We start from the raw sequence: 15,433 nt of genomic DNA on the forward strand, positions 1-15,433 counted from the left end.
TAAATATGTTTCCCGTGCGCCATAATTTCCATAAAATACAAAATCCATACAGAGAATAAGTGTTTTGGGTGGTCTGTTAACGAATAGTACGCTTAATCAATTCCCTTTGTGGAATTAGAGGTACTTTTTAATTCAATGGCAACATAAACATAATCAAATTACCGCCAATCCGCAAATCGATGACTGAATGTCGCGTCATCGGTCTATCGATATCGGTACACTGCTGCGCAGCGGCAATCGAAGTACAATCGGTACGAAAGCTATAAAAGCAAAGACTCGCTGTGAATGCAAAACAGTTCAGAAATTGAAACGCGGCTATCTGTGCGATACGTCCAACCGAAATCACACACTTGAACGTCTTGAGTTTCGAATACATATAGAAAACCCATCGAGTTCCCTTTTTTTTTGGTTGCTCCGTCGATTAGCAAGTGAACAAGCTCGAAAGCGCGTTGAGCAGAACAGAACAGAGAATAATAGAACGGTATACAGTATATACGGTATACAGTGTACAGCGAAGAGATTGGAGATTCCATCTAGCGAAGCAACCACCAAATAACCACCACAAACAGCACAAAAATGGCCGAGGCTAACAAGAGGAATATCCCCATCAAGCTGGGCGACTTCAGCGTCATCGACACGGAGTTCAGCAACATCCGCGAGCGCTTCGACTCCGAGATGCGCAAAATGGAGGAGGAGATGGCCAAGTTCCGTCACGAGCTGATGAACCGCGAGGCGAACTTCTTCGAGTCCACCAGGTGAGCGTAGTAGTGATACCTGTGGGTACAACACTGGGTTGATTCCACAGCCGGATTCCACCGGGTGCACTGCGATGGCACCAACTCCCGAATCGCTCGATTCATCGCCTCGTTGTTGGCTCCTCTAAATATAGGCGCACATCTTGCCACATCGCCCACTGGTCTGGAGCACTTCACCCACAGATTCTGCTGCGTACATATGTATTTACATACAAACGTATGTACTAAACAGTGGGCCTCATAGGAGGCGAGCGGCCCGCTTCGATTCTCGCCCCAGATACACTATGTGTATATCGTTGCCGTCGCTCTGGGGGAGGATGAGTCACCAGTTCTAAATTCTCCGCCGCTGTCTCCGGCCAAGAAACACATGTGTATCTGCTGCCACCCGCCACCCGCTAGTAAATCCCCCTCCCCAGCGTCTTGTGCCTCCCCCCTTCCGCCCGATCTCGAGTCCCATTCGTTTATGCAACCGTTATGTAGGGCATAACGGAATTTTTCGAACTTTGAGAATCACCTGTGCCAAGATATTCCGTTATATGCTCACCTATGTACGAGTGTGTGTGTGTGTGTGGGCTTTCTACCTGAGCAGAAAAATGTAATTGTTGATAATGAGATAAGATATTAAAATCTGGTCTCTGCGAGTAATATTAAATATTTGAAAACGCAAAGCATTGGAACGATCGGTGGATCATGTTCTTTAAATCTCGAAATATTTCCATTTGTAGTTACTTTTATTAAAAAATCTATTTTCATTTGCAAGCCAATTAAGTGATTCGGCATTAACACCCTCGCATATTCATACGAATATACGAAGAGCGAGAAATTCCAGACGAGTGTTACGAGTGCCGTTTTCAATGAACACGGGTTTATTGCCCAAATCAGCGATTAATAAACAAACAATGCCCCAAAGGCGAATGGCAAACACTATGTCGCCTCCGACGACGTCGCGGTTGCGCGTCTCGTTGGCCTTTCCATTGGAGTTGCGTTGCGTGGGCGCCAGTTTTGGTTGCTATTGGGACGACCTCGTCGTATGACGCAATCGAACCGATGGACTATTTGTTGTTGCCTTCGCCATGGTCGCCACTGCATTTGCATGGCCACAACAGAAACGTTACGCCTCCCCCCCCCCACTCCCTTCTGCTCAAGAACTTGGTAGCCCCCCCCCCCCTCGCACAACTTTGCCCATTAAACGCCAAAGTTGGCAGTGAAAGGAAATTAACCCAAATTGGTATTGTGCCCTCCTGGCTGCAAATTTAATTGGAAATGAAGGGGGAAACTCACAGTGGTGCTTGGGCGATTAGCCTAATCGCCAGAGATTGGCCACGTAGTCTAGTAGCTTAGATAGTATTCGGTATATGTACTTGCCAAATAATTCAATCAATCGCCCATAACAACTGCCCACTGTCCGCCACTCATCGCCGCAACCTTTGACCTAAGCGGCTTGGCTGTGGCGTGGCGTCAATTGGAAGCGCTGCGTGATATCTGAATGACTCAGCACGGAATAAATCCATACAGGTAGGTATCCCCTACCGAAGTTGCCACTTGAAGCAAGAGTTTATGCTTTCAACTTGATGCATTCCCAACAATGTATATTTAATTATGGCATAAGACGAACATGTTTACAAACATGCAATTCCTGCGTAGCTGCCAAAAGCTGTTCGGCCCATTTGCACATTTTAAATAAAACTTTCCTGAACATACATATGGTATGTACATATGTATGCATTGTCACATACTAACGTTGGATTGTGGCTAATGCAGGGCCTCATTTGCCCAACTTGGCCAAAAGCATAGACCGCACTTCAATGATGTATGTATGTACATATGTATGTACATACACGAAGAATCTGCGGATTCAGATGGATTTGGATGCGGTTCCCAATGAAATAGATTGGTGCGATTATCTCATGCAAATGCATGGAAACTATATTGGCCAGATCGGATCGGATGGCTACCAAACATAGGCAATACCAACGGCTTGGCTAATTTATAGACTCATTGTGTGTGCGCACAGTTTAAACAAATAAGTGCGCTGGTATCGTACATACATACATATGCACATATTTAACCAGCAAATAGCTCTGTGCGAAAAGCTTTCGCACACACGGACAGTTTTCAGTTGCGATGAGCACACGCTGCGGCGATTTAGTTGCCAATATTGTTGGCTGGATGCTGATAATTCAAATGAGCAGCGGACTGCGATGATATCATGTCAATTTTTAGCTATTGCGCTGCGCTTCGGCTTCGACTTCTATTCAATTCGATTTCAATCGATGACAAAGCGCCGATCGTCGCCGGTAATCGATATTTGAATTCGACATTTGTTCACACACACACACGCGTACACCGCAAACAACAAAAGAGAGCCATTTTGTTTGCGCTTGTTCTGGTTTCTTTGCCGCCTCTCGCGCCCGTGTTTATTTTCGTTCTTCTTTGGTTTCCTTTCGTTTGGCTTTTCAATAACGAAAAAATATGCATGACATCATTGTCATCAGATGCCAGCGAGATATTGTAGTCGCACACACACACACACACGCGTAAAAACGTGGTTTGGCCAGAGAGGGTGGGAGTGAGAGCGGCTGCCAGAGTGGGAGGGCAGGTGCCTCTTCTTGCTGTCCAACGAAACTTTGGCCAGGCGGCTAACGGTTATTGGTACTTATCATTAGCGCGCTATTGATTTCTCTCTTCGAGGGGCGATCAACCTCGCAAAGCACATTGCAAGGTCGCCAATAAGCCCACGCACGTTCACGTTTCGGCCCCGATTGATAAGGTTCCTCTGCCTCTGCTGAGAATTCGCGGAGTGCCAATTGATGGCCGCTTATCAACGACTCTCGCTCGCATGCTCACACACACACATATACACATACACATTGGCTTCATCGCGAGCCGACACGCACAGCGGTTTAACAACGGTCAATCAAATCCCGTGAGCTAAGAATGCAGATTAAGGTGGACCGTAAAAAATATTTATAAAATGACTCACCTATCAAATGATGTGAGAGTGAAGTGAAGAATACAATATTATTTAAAATATAAATTATTGTGCTAAAACAGTGCGACAAAATGTAATACAAAGTGAACAATTATGGACTAATGAATTATTTCCTGGGTAAATATGTGAATATGTTATGCATACTTTCCTCTATTGTAGGTAATATATTCTTTTTTTTTTAGATGCCATGCTTCAAATACTTGGATCTTAATAGATAAACTTACAATCTAAAGCAAATTGGGAACTGGAAGTGCGGAAAACAAAGGAGTTATCATTAATATATGTACATATTTATAAGAAACATGTACCAAAAATTATTAAATTTTTATTACAAAAAAACAGACCGGCTTAAAATTTTCATTGTTAAAATTCAGTACTCAAATAGGGAGACTATTCCTTTATAAATAAGTTAAAAAATTGCTTACCCCTTGTACGATAATGTGTAATTACCTTTCTGTCTAACTCATTATAAACAATTTCTATCTATTTTTCTCTTTCTTGCCGCTTGGAAATATTAAACAACCGCAATAATTTCCATATTATAATAATCTCCTCTCCTATCTTAAAACAAAAGCTCTACTAAAAAAACAACAACGACCAGGTACAATAACGTAGAATGTTTACAACCTAAACTTTTATTTTCTGTTTATCCTCAATGTTTTACATTCACTCAATTCCTTATTGTTTGGTAACTACTGTAACTACTAGTTTAATGTTATTGCAATCTGCACACATAAATACATACATAAAGTATGTCAAGAAACCTTGTGTAAACAGTTTCTTGACATACTGTATGTATTCACAGACTAAACTAGAAACTCGTTACCTGATGCATCGCATGTTAATCTCCAAATGTACACTACAACATTTGTTTATAAACAATTTTGAGATCGATATAGACGCATATTACTAGAAATGTATAGCGTTCGTTTAAAACTAATAGATAAACTGATAAAAGTTGGTTAGTATAGGCAGTTTATCACAATAGAAAACCGATTTTATGTGATGCATACATACATATTTACATATATGTATGTAATACATATAATTTCCATACATACATATGTATGTATGGATATAATTTCAAGGAAGCAAGGTCTAGTTTTATTTGTAGTCTGTTTAGGCAGACCGCGTCTTAAGCCACAACTTATGTTCACACATGAACACGAATATATTTAAAGACTTACAATTTTGGGCTCCGTTCATATCTTATGTAAATGAATCGAGAGCGATAAATTATATTTAGGATTTTGTTATCTAAGGCGACATGGGTGCATTGCTCAAAAACATGTGCACACTACATGAGTCAGTCACTTGAGATCGTTCCCCGCCTCCTAAAATAGTCCCTTAGTGGGAGACCACAGATAAGGTCCTCGCCGCTCAAGATAGGCAGATGTGCCCGAGCGTGGGACCTCGATAAGGCGAGGACTATTTACTTAGGCCTCTGCGTAGGCCATTTACTTTAAGATGCGATTCTCATGTCACCTAGTTAAACCGAAGATATTTCCAAATAAAATCAGTTTCTTACAAAAACTCAACGAGTAAAGTCTTTTTATTTGGGATTTTACATTTGGTCAATCGAGCCTTTAATCGACTCTGCAGTTTCCCCCTACCAAAGGTAAGGAACTCAGAGAAAGGCCAGCTCCTTTAAGCATCTTACAGCTAAAGGTAGCAAAAATAAGTGACTCTTGTTTCCCCCTACCAAAGGTAAGGAACAGAGTATAAATATAAAAAGCAAAAAGATACAAAAGAATCTTTTATGTTTTAAAACAAGCACCTTATAGTCTATAGCTAAAGGTTGCTTTGTGTACCATTATAAATTGTGGTAAGGCGTGCTTGAGGCCATACATCAGCAATTGTGAAATTAAAAAGTGCATAACAAAAGTGCCTTATAAATGCTCTAATAGCATTAAATCAGCTCATAAATAGAGTGCAGTGTATATGCCATAAGAGCATAAATTAAATAAAAAGTGCCTGAAAACAGTGCCTTATAAATGCTCTAATAGCATTAAATCAGCTCATAAATAGAGTGCAGTGTATATGCCAAAAGAGCATAAATGCCGAAATAAATGGCTAAAAAAAAAAACACAAAAAATCTGACTGGACTACAAAAATAATAAAACGTGCCAAATAAAAAAAAAAAAATCATCTTTAAACATCAAAGGAGCCTCTACCAGCAGCAGCAGAAGCAGCAACAGCAGTAGCAACAGCAGCAACAACAGCAGCAACAGCAGCAGCAACAACAACGACATCAGCTAAGTCAAAACAAGAATTTTCTGTTTATCCAAACACACATATATATATAAATACATATAAAATACATATACACGTACTATATATATTAAGAAATTACAAAAAATTTTCAAAATGATGTCAGAAAAGACTATTCAATTCCTTAAGAAGCAGTCCGAAATTATTTTGGAAATTAGAAAGTTGGAAGTAAAACCAACATTAACAGATGAAGAAATTCTAAAATTAAATGAGCTTCAAAAATGTTTCATTGCTAATCATAGCAATTTGTTAAAGATCGGCGTTGTCGATCATGAATATTTTAACACGAAGCAGTATGATTTAATAATGATGGTGTTAGAAAAAATTAAAAATAAAAATGAAAAAATTAAGGGCGAGTCGGTAGAAAACACTTTCCCTAAATCAAACACTGTCCCTAAATCAAACCCTCCCCCTACATTAAACCTTGAAATGTGTGGTCACCCTGAAAAAGAGGGTATAGCACAAAACAACGCTCTAAAAGTAGAGCAGGCATTTCGAAATAATGTTGGCCAATTTCGGGTATATCTAGAAGATACGTCTAAACTAATAGACAGTAGTCCAGATTTCCTTAAAATAAGGAAAAATAAAATTGAATTTTTATGGCATAAAATAGATAACCTGATTGAACAGGTGAATAGTCATTTTGAGAGCTCGCTATTCGAAGAAGAAATTAGCGAACTTGAATTTGACAAACAAAATATTCTTACAGCCATTAATAGTCGACTCAGTGGCACAATAAATAAAGCTGAAATGTCGACGGTTGTTAAGGCGGAGGAGTTACCAACCCTGCCTAAAATACAGATTCCCACTTTCTTTGGTGATTCCAAAGAATGGGATCTTTTTAATGAACTCTTTACAGAGCTCATACATGTGAGAGAGGATCTCAGTCCTTCTCTCAAATTTAATTATCTAAAGTCAGCATTAAAAGGAGAAGCCAGAAATGTGGTTACTCATTTACTGCTCGGCTCTGGAGAAAATTATGAAGCCACTTGGGAGTTTTTGACCAAGCGATATGAGAATAAAAGAAACATATTCTCAGATCATATGAATAGGCTTATGGATATGCCAAATTTAAATTTAGAATCCAATAAGCAAATAAAGACATTTATTGACACGATTAACGAGTCAATTTATATTATAAAATTAAAGGCACAATTACCAGAAGATGTGGATGCAATTTTCGCTCACATAATTCTTCGGAAATTCAATAAAGAATCACTCAATTTATATGAAAGCCATGTTAAAAAGACAAAAGAAATACAGGCACTTTCTGATGTCATGGACTTTTTAGAGCAAAGGCTCAATTCTATATCATCATTCTCACAGGAAGTAAAACCTGTAAAGAAAATGATTAATAATAACAAGAATAAAAATTATAGTGACAATTGTGCATATTGCAAACTACCAGGGCATTATTTAATTCAATGCCATAAATTTAAAATAATGAATCCAGCAGAACGGTCTGACTGGGTAAGAAAAAATGGGATTTGCCTAAGATGTCTGAGGCATCCGTTTGGTAAAAAATGTATAAGCGAGCAGCTTTGTTCGACTTGTCGTAAACCTCACCACACGTTACTTCACTTTGCAGGTCATAATCCAGAAAAAGTGAATACGTGTAGAACAACAGGTCAAGCCTTGTTGGCCACGGCCTTGATTCAAGTAAAGTCGAGGTATGGAGGCTTTGAACAATTAAGAGCATTGATTGATAGTGGCTCTCAAAGCACAATTATTTCAGAAGAGTCTGCACAGATTCTAAAATTGAAAAAATTTCGGTCTCATACTGAAATAAGTGGAGTATCTTCCACAGGAACGTGCATCTCCAAGCACAAAGCGGTTATTTCGATAAGAAATTCTCCGAAAAATTTAGAAATTGAAGCAATTATTCTCCCAAAACTTATGAAGGCACTTCCAGTCAACACGATTAATGTTGATCAGAAAAAATGGAAGAACTTTAAATTAGCCGACCCCGATTTTAATAAACCGGGTCGCATTGATCTAATCATTGGAGCAGACGTATATACTCACATTCTGCAAAATGGAGTTATAAAAATAGACGGTCTCCTTGGGCAAAAAACTGATTTCGGGTGGATAGTTTCTGGATGTAAAAAATCCAAAGGAAAAGAAACCATTGTAGCCACAACAATAGAAATAAAAGAGTTAGATCGCTACTGGGAAGTGGAAGAAGAAGAAAAAGATGATATCGAGTCTGAAATCTGTGAAAATAAATTTATCAAAACGACAAAAAAAGATTCAGATGGGCGATACATTGTGTCAATTCCATTCAAGGAGGATGTCACCTTAGGAGATTCAAAGAAACAAGCGATAGCTCGTTACATGAATCTGGAGAAAAAACTAAAAAGAAATGAAAAACTTAAGGTTGACTACACTAAATTCATGAATGAATACATGGATTTAGGACACATGATTGAAGTGAGTGATGAAGGCAAATATTTTTTACCGCACCAGGCAGTGATTAGAGATTCAAGCCTTACGACCAAATTGAGAGTAGTTTTTGATGCTTCAGCAAAAACTACGAATAACAAAAGTTTGAACGACATAATGTGGGTTGGGCCACGAGTTCAAAAAGATATTTTTGACATTATTATTAAATGGAGAAAATGGGAATTTGTTGTTTCGGCAGACATTGAAAAGATGTACCGACAAATTAAAATAGATAATAATGATCAAAAATATCAATATATTTTATGGAGAAATTCTCCAAAAGAAAAAATTAAAACATATAAATTAACCACAGTCACTTACGGAACTGCATCTGCACCATATTTGGCTACCAGGGTTCTGGTAGATATTGCAGATAAATGTAAAAACCAAGTTATTAGTGCAATAATTAGGAATGATTTCTATATGGATGACCTAATGACTGGAGCTGATTCGGTAGAAGAAGCTAATAAATTAATAACATTAATTCTCCATGAATTGCAGAAAGTTGGATTCAACTTAAGGAAATGGATTTCCAACAATTCCAAAATATTAACCACTGTGGAGGACACAGGGGACAATAAGGTTCTCAATATTATCGAAAATGAATGTGTTAAAACTTTAGGACTAAAATGGGAACCTCAAAATGATTTATTTAAGTTCAGCGTAAATTGTAATGATGAATCAAAAAATATAAATAAGCGCGTTGTGTTATCAACGCTAGCAAAAATATTTGATCCGTTAGGATGGTTGGCACCAGTCACGGTTTCAGGAAAACTTTTTATTCAAAAACTTTGGATAAATAAAAGTGAATGGGATCAGGAATTATCCATAGAAGATAAAAATTATTGGGAAAAATATAAAGAAAATTTATTATTGTTAGAGAATATTCGAATCCCAAGGTGGATTAATTCAAACAGTTCTTCAGTCATTCAGATTCACGGATTTGCGGACGCCTCCGAAAAAGCATATGCTGCAGTAGTCTATGCTAAAGTAGGACCTCATGTTAATATAATAGCTAGCAAAAGTAGAGTCAACCCTATAAAAAATAGGAAGACAATTCCCAAACTCGAGCTGTGTGCAGCTCACCTGCTTAGTGAATTAATCCAAAGACTAAAAGGATCAATTGACAATATAATGGAGATCTATGCTTGGAGTGATTCCACGATTACCTTAGCATGGATTAACAGTGGTCAAAGTAAGATCAAATTTATAAAAAGAAGAACGGATGACATTCGGAAATTAAAAAATACTGAATGGAATCATGTTAAGTCAGAGGATAATCCAGCAGATTTAGCATCCAGGGGAGTGGATTCTAACCAGTTGATCAACTGTGATTTTTGGTGGAAAGGTCCGAAATGGCTAGCAGACCCAAAAGAACTTTGGCCTCGGCAGCAGTCTGTAGAAGAACCTGTCTTAATAAATACGGTATTAAATGACAAAATAGATGATCCTATTTACGAATTAATAGAAAGGTATTCCAGTATAGAAAAACTTATACGTATAATAGCATACATAAATAGATTCGTGCAGATGAAAACAAGAAATAAAGCCTATTCATCAATTATTTCAGTAAAGGAGATAAGAATAGCGGAAACAGTTGTTATTAAGAAACAACAAGAATACCAGTTTAGGCAAGAGATAAAGTGCCTTAAAATCAAAAAGGAAATCAAGACAAATAATAAAATATTGTCATTGAATCCATTTTTGGACAAGGATGGGGTTCTAAGAGTTGGAGGAAGATTGCAAAATTCCAATGCAGAATTTAATGTTAAACATCCAATCATTTTAGAAAAATGCCACCTAACAAGCTTATTAATAAAAAATGCTCATAAGGAAACATTGCATGGAGGGATAAACCTAATGCGAAACTATATCCAAAGAAAGTATTGGATTTTCGGGTTGAAAAATTCGTTGAAAAAGTATTTAAGAGAATGTGTAACGTGTGCAAGGTATAAACAAAATACAGCTCAGCAAATAATGGGTAACTTGCCAAAATATAGAGTGACGATGACATTCCCGTTTCTTAATACTGGAATAGATTACGCAGGTCCTTATTATGTTAAATGTTCAAAAAATCGTGGCCAAAAAACATTTAAAGGATACGTTGCTGTATTCGTTTGCATGGCCACCAAAGCCATACACTTAGAAATGGTAAGCGATCTAACTTCAGACGCATTTTTAGCAGCACTCAGAAGATTTATTGCTAGACGGGGAAAATGTTCCAATATCTATTCAGACAACGGAACAAATTTTGTAGGAGCTGCAAGAAAATTAGATCAAGAGTTATTTAATGCAATACAAGAAAATATAACGATTGCAGCGCAGCTTGAAAAGGACAGGATTGATTGGCATTTTATTCCCCCGGCAGGACCTCACTTCGGAGGTATTTGGGAAGCTGGAGTTAAGTCAATGAAATACCATTTAAAGCGTATAATCGGCGACACTATTTTGACTTACGAAGAAATGTCAACTCTTTTATGTCAAATAGAAGCATGCTTAAATTCAAGGCCATTATACACTATAGTTAGTGAGAAGGACCAACAAGAAGTTTTAACACCAGGTCATTTTTTAATTGGAAGACCACCTTTAGAAATAGTCGAACCAATGGAAGATGAAAAAATCGGAAATTTGGATAGGTGGAGACTTATCCAAAAAATGAAGAAAGATTTCTGGGTTAAGTGGAAAAGTGAATATTTGCATACGCTCCAGCAAAGGAATAAATGGAAAAAGGAAATTCCTAATATAGAAGAAGGGCAAATAGTTTTATTAAAGGATGAGAATTGTCATCCTGCAAGATGGCCTTTAGGAAAGGTGGAAAAGGTGCATAAGGGGAATGATGATAAGGTCCGAGTGGCTAAAGTAAAGATGCAGGAAGGATATATCACTAGACCCATTACTAAAATTTGTCCCTTGGAAGGAATAAAGTCTGTTGACAAAAAAGAGGCTGACCAAGAGCCAAAAAGACGAACTAGAGCGACATCGGGAATGTCCAAGATCGGAATCATTATGGCAATGTTGTTGTTTGTATTAAGTTGTCAAGTTTCTAGCGCATTACCTAAAGATATAGCACCAAGATATTCTATAGACAAAATAAATAAAACCTCAGCAATATATCTAGACCCGCTAGGAGATGTTGAGATTGTGAGTACTTCTTGGAATTTGGTTATCTATTATAAAATGGATCCATATTTTAAAATGTTAACAAAGGGTAATGCGCTTATACAAAGTATGAGGAAAGTTTGCGAAAGACTTCATAGCTTTGAAGAGCAATGTAGTCTAGTCTTAGATAATATGCAAAGTCAGTTATCGGAACTTGAAGAAAACAATAAATTGTTTATGATGCAGTCTAGATCTAGAAGCAAGCGTGCTCCTTTCGAATTTATGGGTTCCTTGTATCATATTTTATTTGGTATAATGGATGAAGATGATAGAGAGCAATTAGAAGAAAATATGAAGAATTTGTTAGATAACCAGAACAACCTTGATAAACTAATTCAAAAACAAACATCTGTGGTTGATTCAACTTCTAATCTATTAAAGAGAACAACAGAAGATGTTAACTCCAATTTTAGAAGTATGCAAATAAGAATTGAGAACATGACAGAAGTTCTTAAAGAAAATTATTATGTTTATAAGGAATCAATAAAATTCTTTATGATTACGAAACAGCTACACTCATTGATTGAAGAAGGCGAAAAAATTCAAGCAGGCATTATAAGCCTGTTGATTGATATTAATCACGGTAGGCTAAATACAAATATTCTCAGGCCAAATCAGCTTAAAAAAGAAATTGCCAAAATTCAGCAGAGTCTTTCGGAGAACCTAGTAATTCCAGGAAAACGGTCAGGTACTGAACTTAAGGAGGTGTATACACTGTTAACAGCCAGGGGTTTATTCATCGACGATAAATTGATCATTAGTGCAAAAGTGCCTCTGTTTAGCAGGCATCCATCCAAATTGTTCAGGCTTATTCCGGTGCCAATTCGAAATGAAGATCGGATAATAATGGTGCATACAACGTCCGAATATTTAATTTATAATTTTGAGATAGATTCCTATCACATAATGACGGAAGCCACATTAAATCAATGTCAGAAATGGCAATTAAATAAGAGAATATGCAAAGGAAGTTGGCCCTGGAATTCAGCGAATGATAATGCATGTGAGATTCAGCCTCTAAAGCCAGATAAAGCGGCGAACTGCATCTATAAAACAGTAGTCGACTCTAAAAGTTACTGGGTAGAGTTAGAAAAGAAAAGTAGTTGGTTGTTTAAGGTTCCTGCGAATTCAAAAGTCCGTCTGCAATGTACTGGCTCTCAAATTGAATTGTTTGATTTGCCTCAGCAAGGAGTTTTAAGCATTGCGCCATATTGTACGGCAAGAACCGACGATAAAATTCTAGTTGCCCACCATAACATTCAGTCCGAAAGTGAAGAATTATTATCAACACCTTATATAGGAGAAGTTAGTGAAGTGCCGAAGATTATTTGGGATCCGCTGAAACTATCAATATTAAATCATACTGAGGAATTTGAACGATTGAATAATGAAATTAAATTTATGAAAGAGAACCATCAAAAATTGAAAGATTTACATTTCCATCATATTTCCGGACATGCTGGATTAATTATTGCTTTAATACTAATGATAGTATTAATAATATATTTCATACGGAAATGTGCTGTGCAACAAAGAATGCAAGCAATAACCTTTGCAGGTCCGTTGCCAGTACTATAAATATCAATAGTAAATAAACAATAAAATAATATAACAAATAAAAATATACAGTCCACTATATCGTTGTTTAATAGAAAATGTACTTCTACATAGAAAAAGCAAAATGTTTAAAATAAGTTAATTGAGTACAAATTGTTGAATTAAAAATAATATAAACCATAATTGTAATCCAATAAAATTAAAAGCCAGAAAAACTAGGCCCATTGAAATCTTAGTTGCAAAATAAATGAACATATATCAAATAAATACAGTCCACTGCTGTTATAAATGCAACTAATATACTAATGTACATCTCAGCTTTGCTGGCCCTTTGGCAGAATGTTCACACATGAACACGAATATATTTAAAGACTTACAATTTTGGGCTCCGTTCATATCTTATGTAAATGAATCGAGAGCGATAAATTATATTTAGGATTTTGTTATCTAAGGCGACATGGGTGCATTGCTCAAAAACATGTGCACACTACATGAGTCAGTCACTTGAGATCGTTCCCCGCCTCCTAAAATAGTCCCTTAGTGGGAGACCACAGATAAGGTCCTCGCCGCTCAAGATAGGCAGATGTGCCCGAGCGTGGGACCTCGATAAGGCGAGGACTATTTACTTAGGCCTCTGCGTAGGCCATTTACTTTAAGATGCGATTCTCATGTCACCTAGTTAAACCGAAGATATTTCCAAATAAAATCAGTTTCTTACAAAAACTCAACGAGTAAAGTCTTTTTATTTGGGATTTTACAACTTATATCTAGATACATAAAGCCTTAAAGATTACCCCGTATCTCGATTTCCCCCTTATGGGAAGGTCCTTAAAATAGAAATTATTACAGACATATGGGGAGATTTATGTTTCGAGGGTGACAGCTGTTGCCCCCAGATCCGTACACACATGTATGTTACATACATATGTACATCGCTTCCAAGCGGAAGTCAGATCTATTATTAGACAACCGATGCTCGACATCGCGGCTTCATTTAAGTTGGGTTCGTTCCGTCCGGATCAGTTTCATCCCGGAGAAGCATCAGCATGGAGGCCTTCACGCGCACACTGCAAAATACCTTTCGCAGCACTAGGACCACCAGAACCACTACCACCACTACCACAAACTCCTCCACCAGGTTCCTACCTCACCTACGCAACCCTAACACCTAACACCTTTGGTTTTATTTCGAGTCTACTTGTTCTTAAGTTTCGCCTTACTTAGCTGCAATACTTATGTTCGTCTTAACCTATTTGCAGCTCAACGACAAACTCGGCACTGCCATCCCGTATCCCAAAGCAACAGAACTACGTCTCCGACATTAGCTCACCCTTGATCCAGGTAAGCAATGCAAGCAATCTACTCCTGGTTGCCAAACGATAACACTTATATCCCCCTTGGCAGGATGAGGGCGACAACAAAGTGCTGAAGCTGCGCTTCGATGTCAGCCAGTATGCACCCGAGGAAATTGTGGTGAAGACCGTCGACCAGAAGCTATTGGTAAGTCTTTGCTCAGGATGGTTATGTTGCGGAGCTTGTCTAACATGGATATCTTCCTTTCGACTAGGTGCACGCCAAGCACGAGGAGAAGTCGGACACAAAGAGCGTGTACAGGGAGTACAACCGGGAGTTCCTGCTGCCCAAGGGCGTCAATCCCGAGTCCATCCGCTCGTCCCTCAGCAAGGACGGAGTCCTGACCGTGGACGCCCCCCTGCCAGCACTCACCGCCGGCGAGACACTGATTCCCATTGCGCACAAGTGAAGGCCAGCCCAGTTGTCCAGTTGTCCAGCTATCCAGTCACCATGGTCCCAGGCGGACGAGGAGCAGGAGAAGTGCGAGCTGCCGCCGATCAGATTAAATCATACACACATTGAGTTTAATCCAATCCTATCTAAATGATTAATTTTTTTGGTTCTGACTTAAAGCTAAACTATGTTACTGACGTACTACTCATTAACTTAAATATAATTGAAATTATTATTAAATTTGATTAATTTAATTCATATTTATAATTTTCGCATTAAACGTAATCAATTTTGTCGTAGTTGCCCCCATTGGTTTTCCTTTCCTTCCATCGAAAATAAATCAATATTCATCCAACCGAGCGGATTTTGATCAGTGAGTTGTGTGCATCATTGAGCTTTTTCACTTTTACACGCTGAATTGGAATGATGATGTACGTTAATTGAAATGATGATGTACGTTTCCCTTTAGGGAATCGAGAGGCTTGAATAAAGTATATGGATTTCATTTTTA

The 15,433-nt window shown here is 38.0% G+C and overlaps 1 protein-coding gene across 3 annotated transcripts; it reads left to right on the top strand.

The window, feature by feature from the left end:
• The first annotated feature begins 255 nt into the window (after positions 1 to 255).
• LOC6740236 (heat shock protein beta-1) lies at positions 256 to 15,433 on the top strand. 3 transcript variants are annotated; one of them, XM_016181147.3, is made up of 5 exons: positions 256 to 755; positions 4,322 to 4,348; positions 14,436 to 14,517; positions 14,581 to 14,676; positions 14,744 to 15,433. In XM_016181147.3, exons 1-5 carry the CDS (start codon positions 577 to 579, stop codon positions 14,936 to 14,938), a joined length of 579 nt encoding a protein of 192 aa, XP_016040045.1. In that variant the 5' UTR covers positions 256 to 576; the 3' UTR covers positions 14,939 to 15,433. The 3 variants fall into 3 exon arrangements, with proteins under 3 accessions (XP_016040045.1, XP_016040046.1, XP_039152629.1); XM_016181148.3 differs by lacking the exon at positions 4,322 to 4,348 and having other exon boundaries at positions 257 to 755; XM_039296695.2 differs by lacking the exons at positions 256 to 755; positions 4,322 to 4,348 and adding an exon at positions 14,179 to 14,314.

Source organism: Drosophila simulans, chromosome X (genome assembly GCF_016746395.2).
Source record: "Drosophila simulans strain w501 chromosome X, Prin_Dsim_3.1, whole genome shotgun sequence".
NCBI classification, from domain to species: domain Eukaryota; kingdom Metazoa; phylum Arthropoda; class Insecta; order Diptera; family Drosophilidae; genus Drosophila; species Drosophila simulans.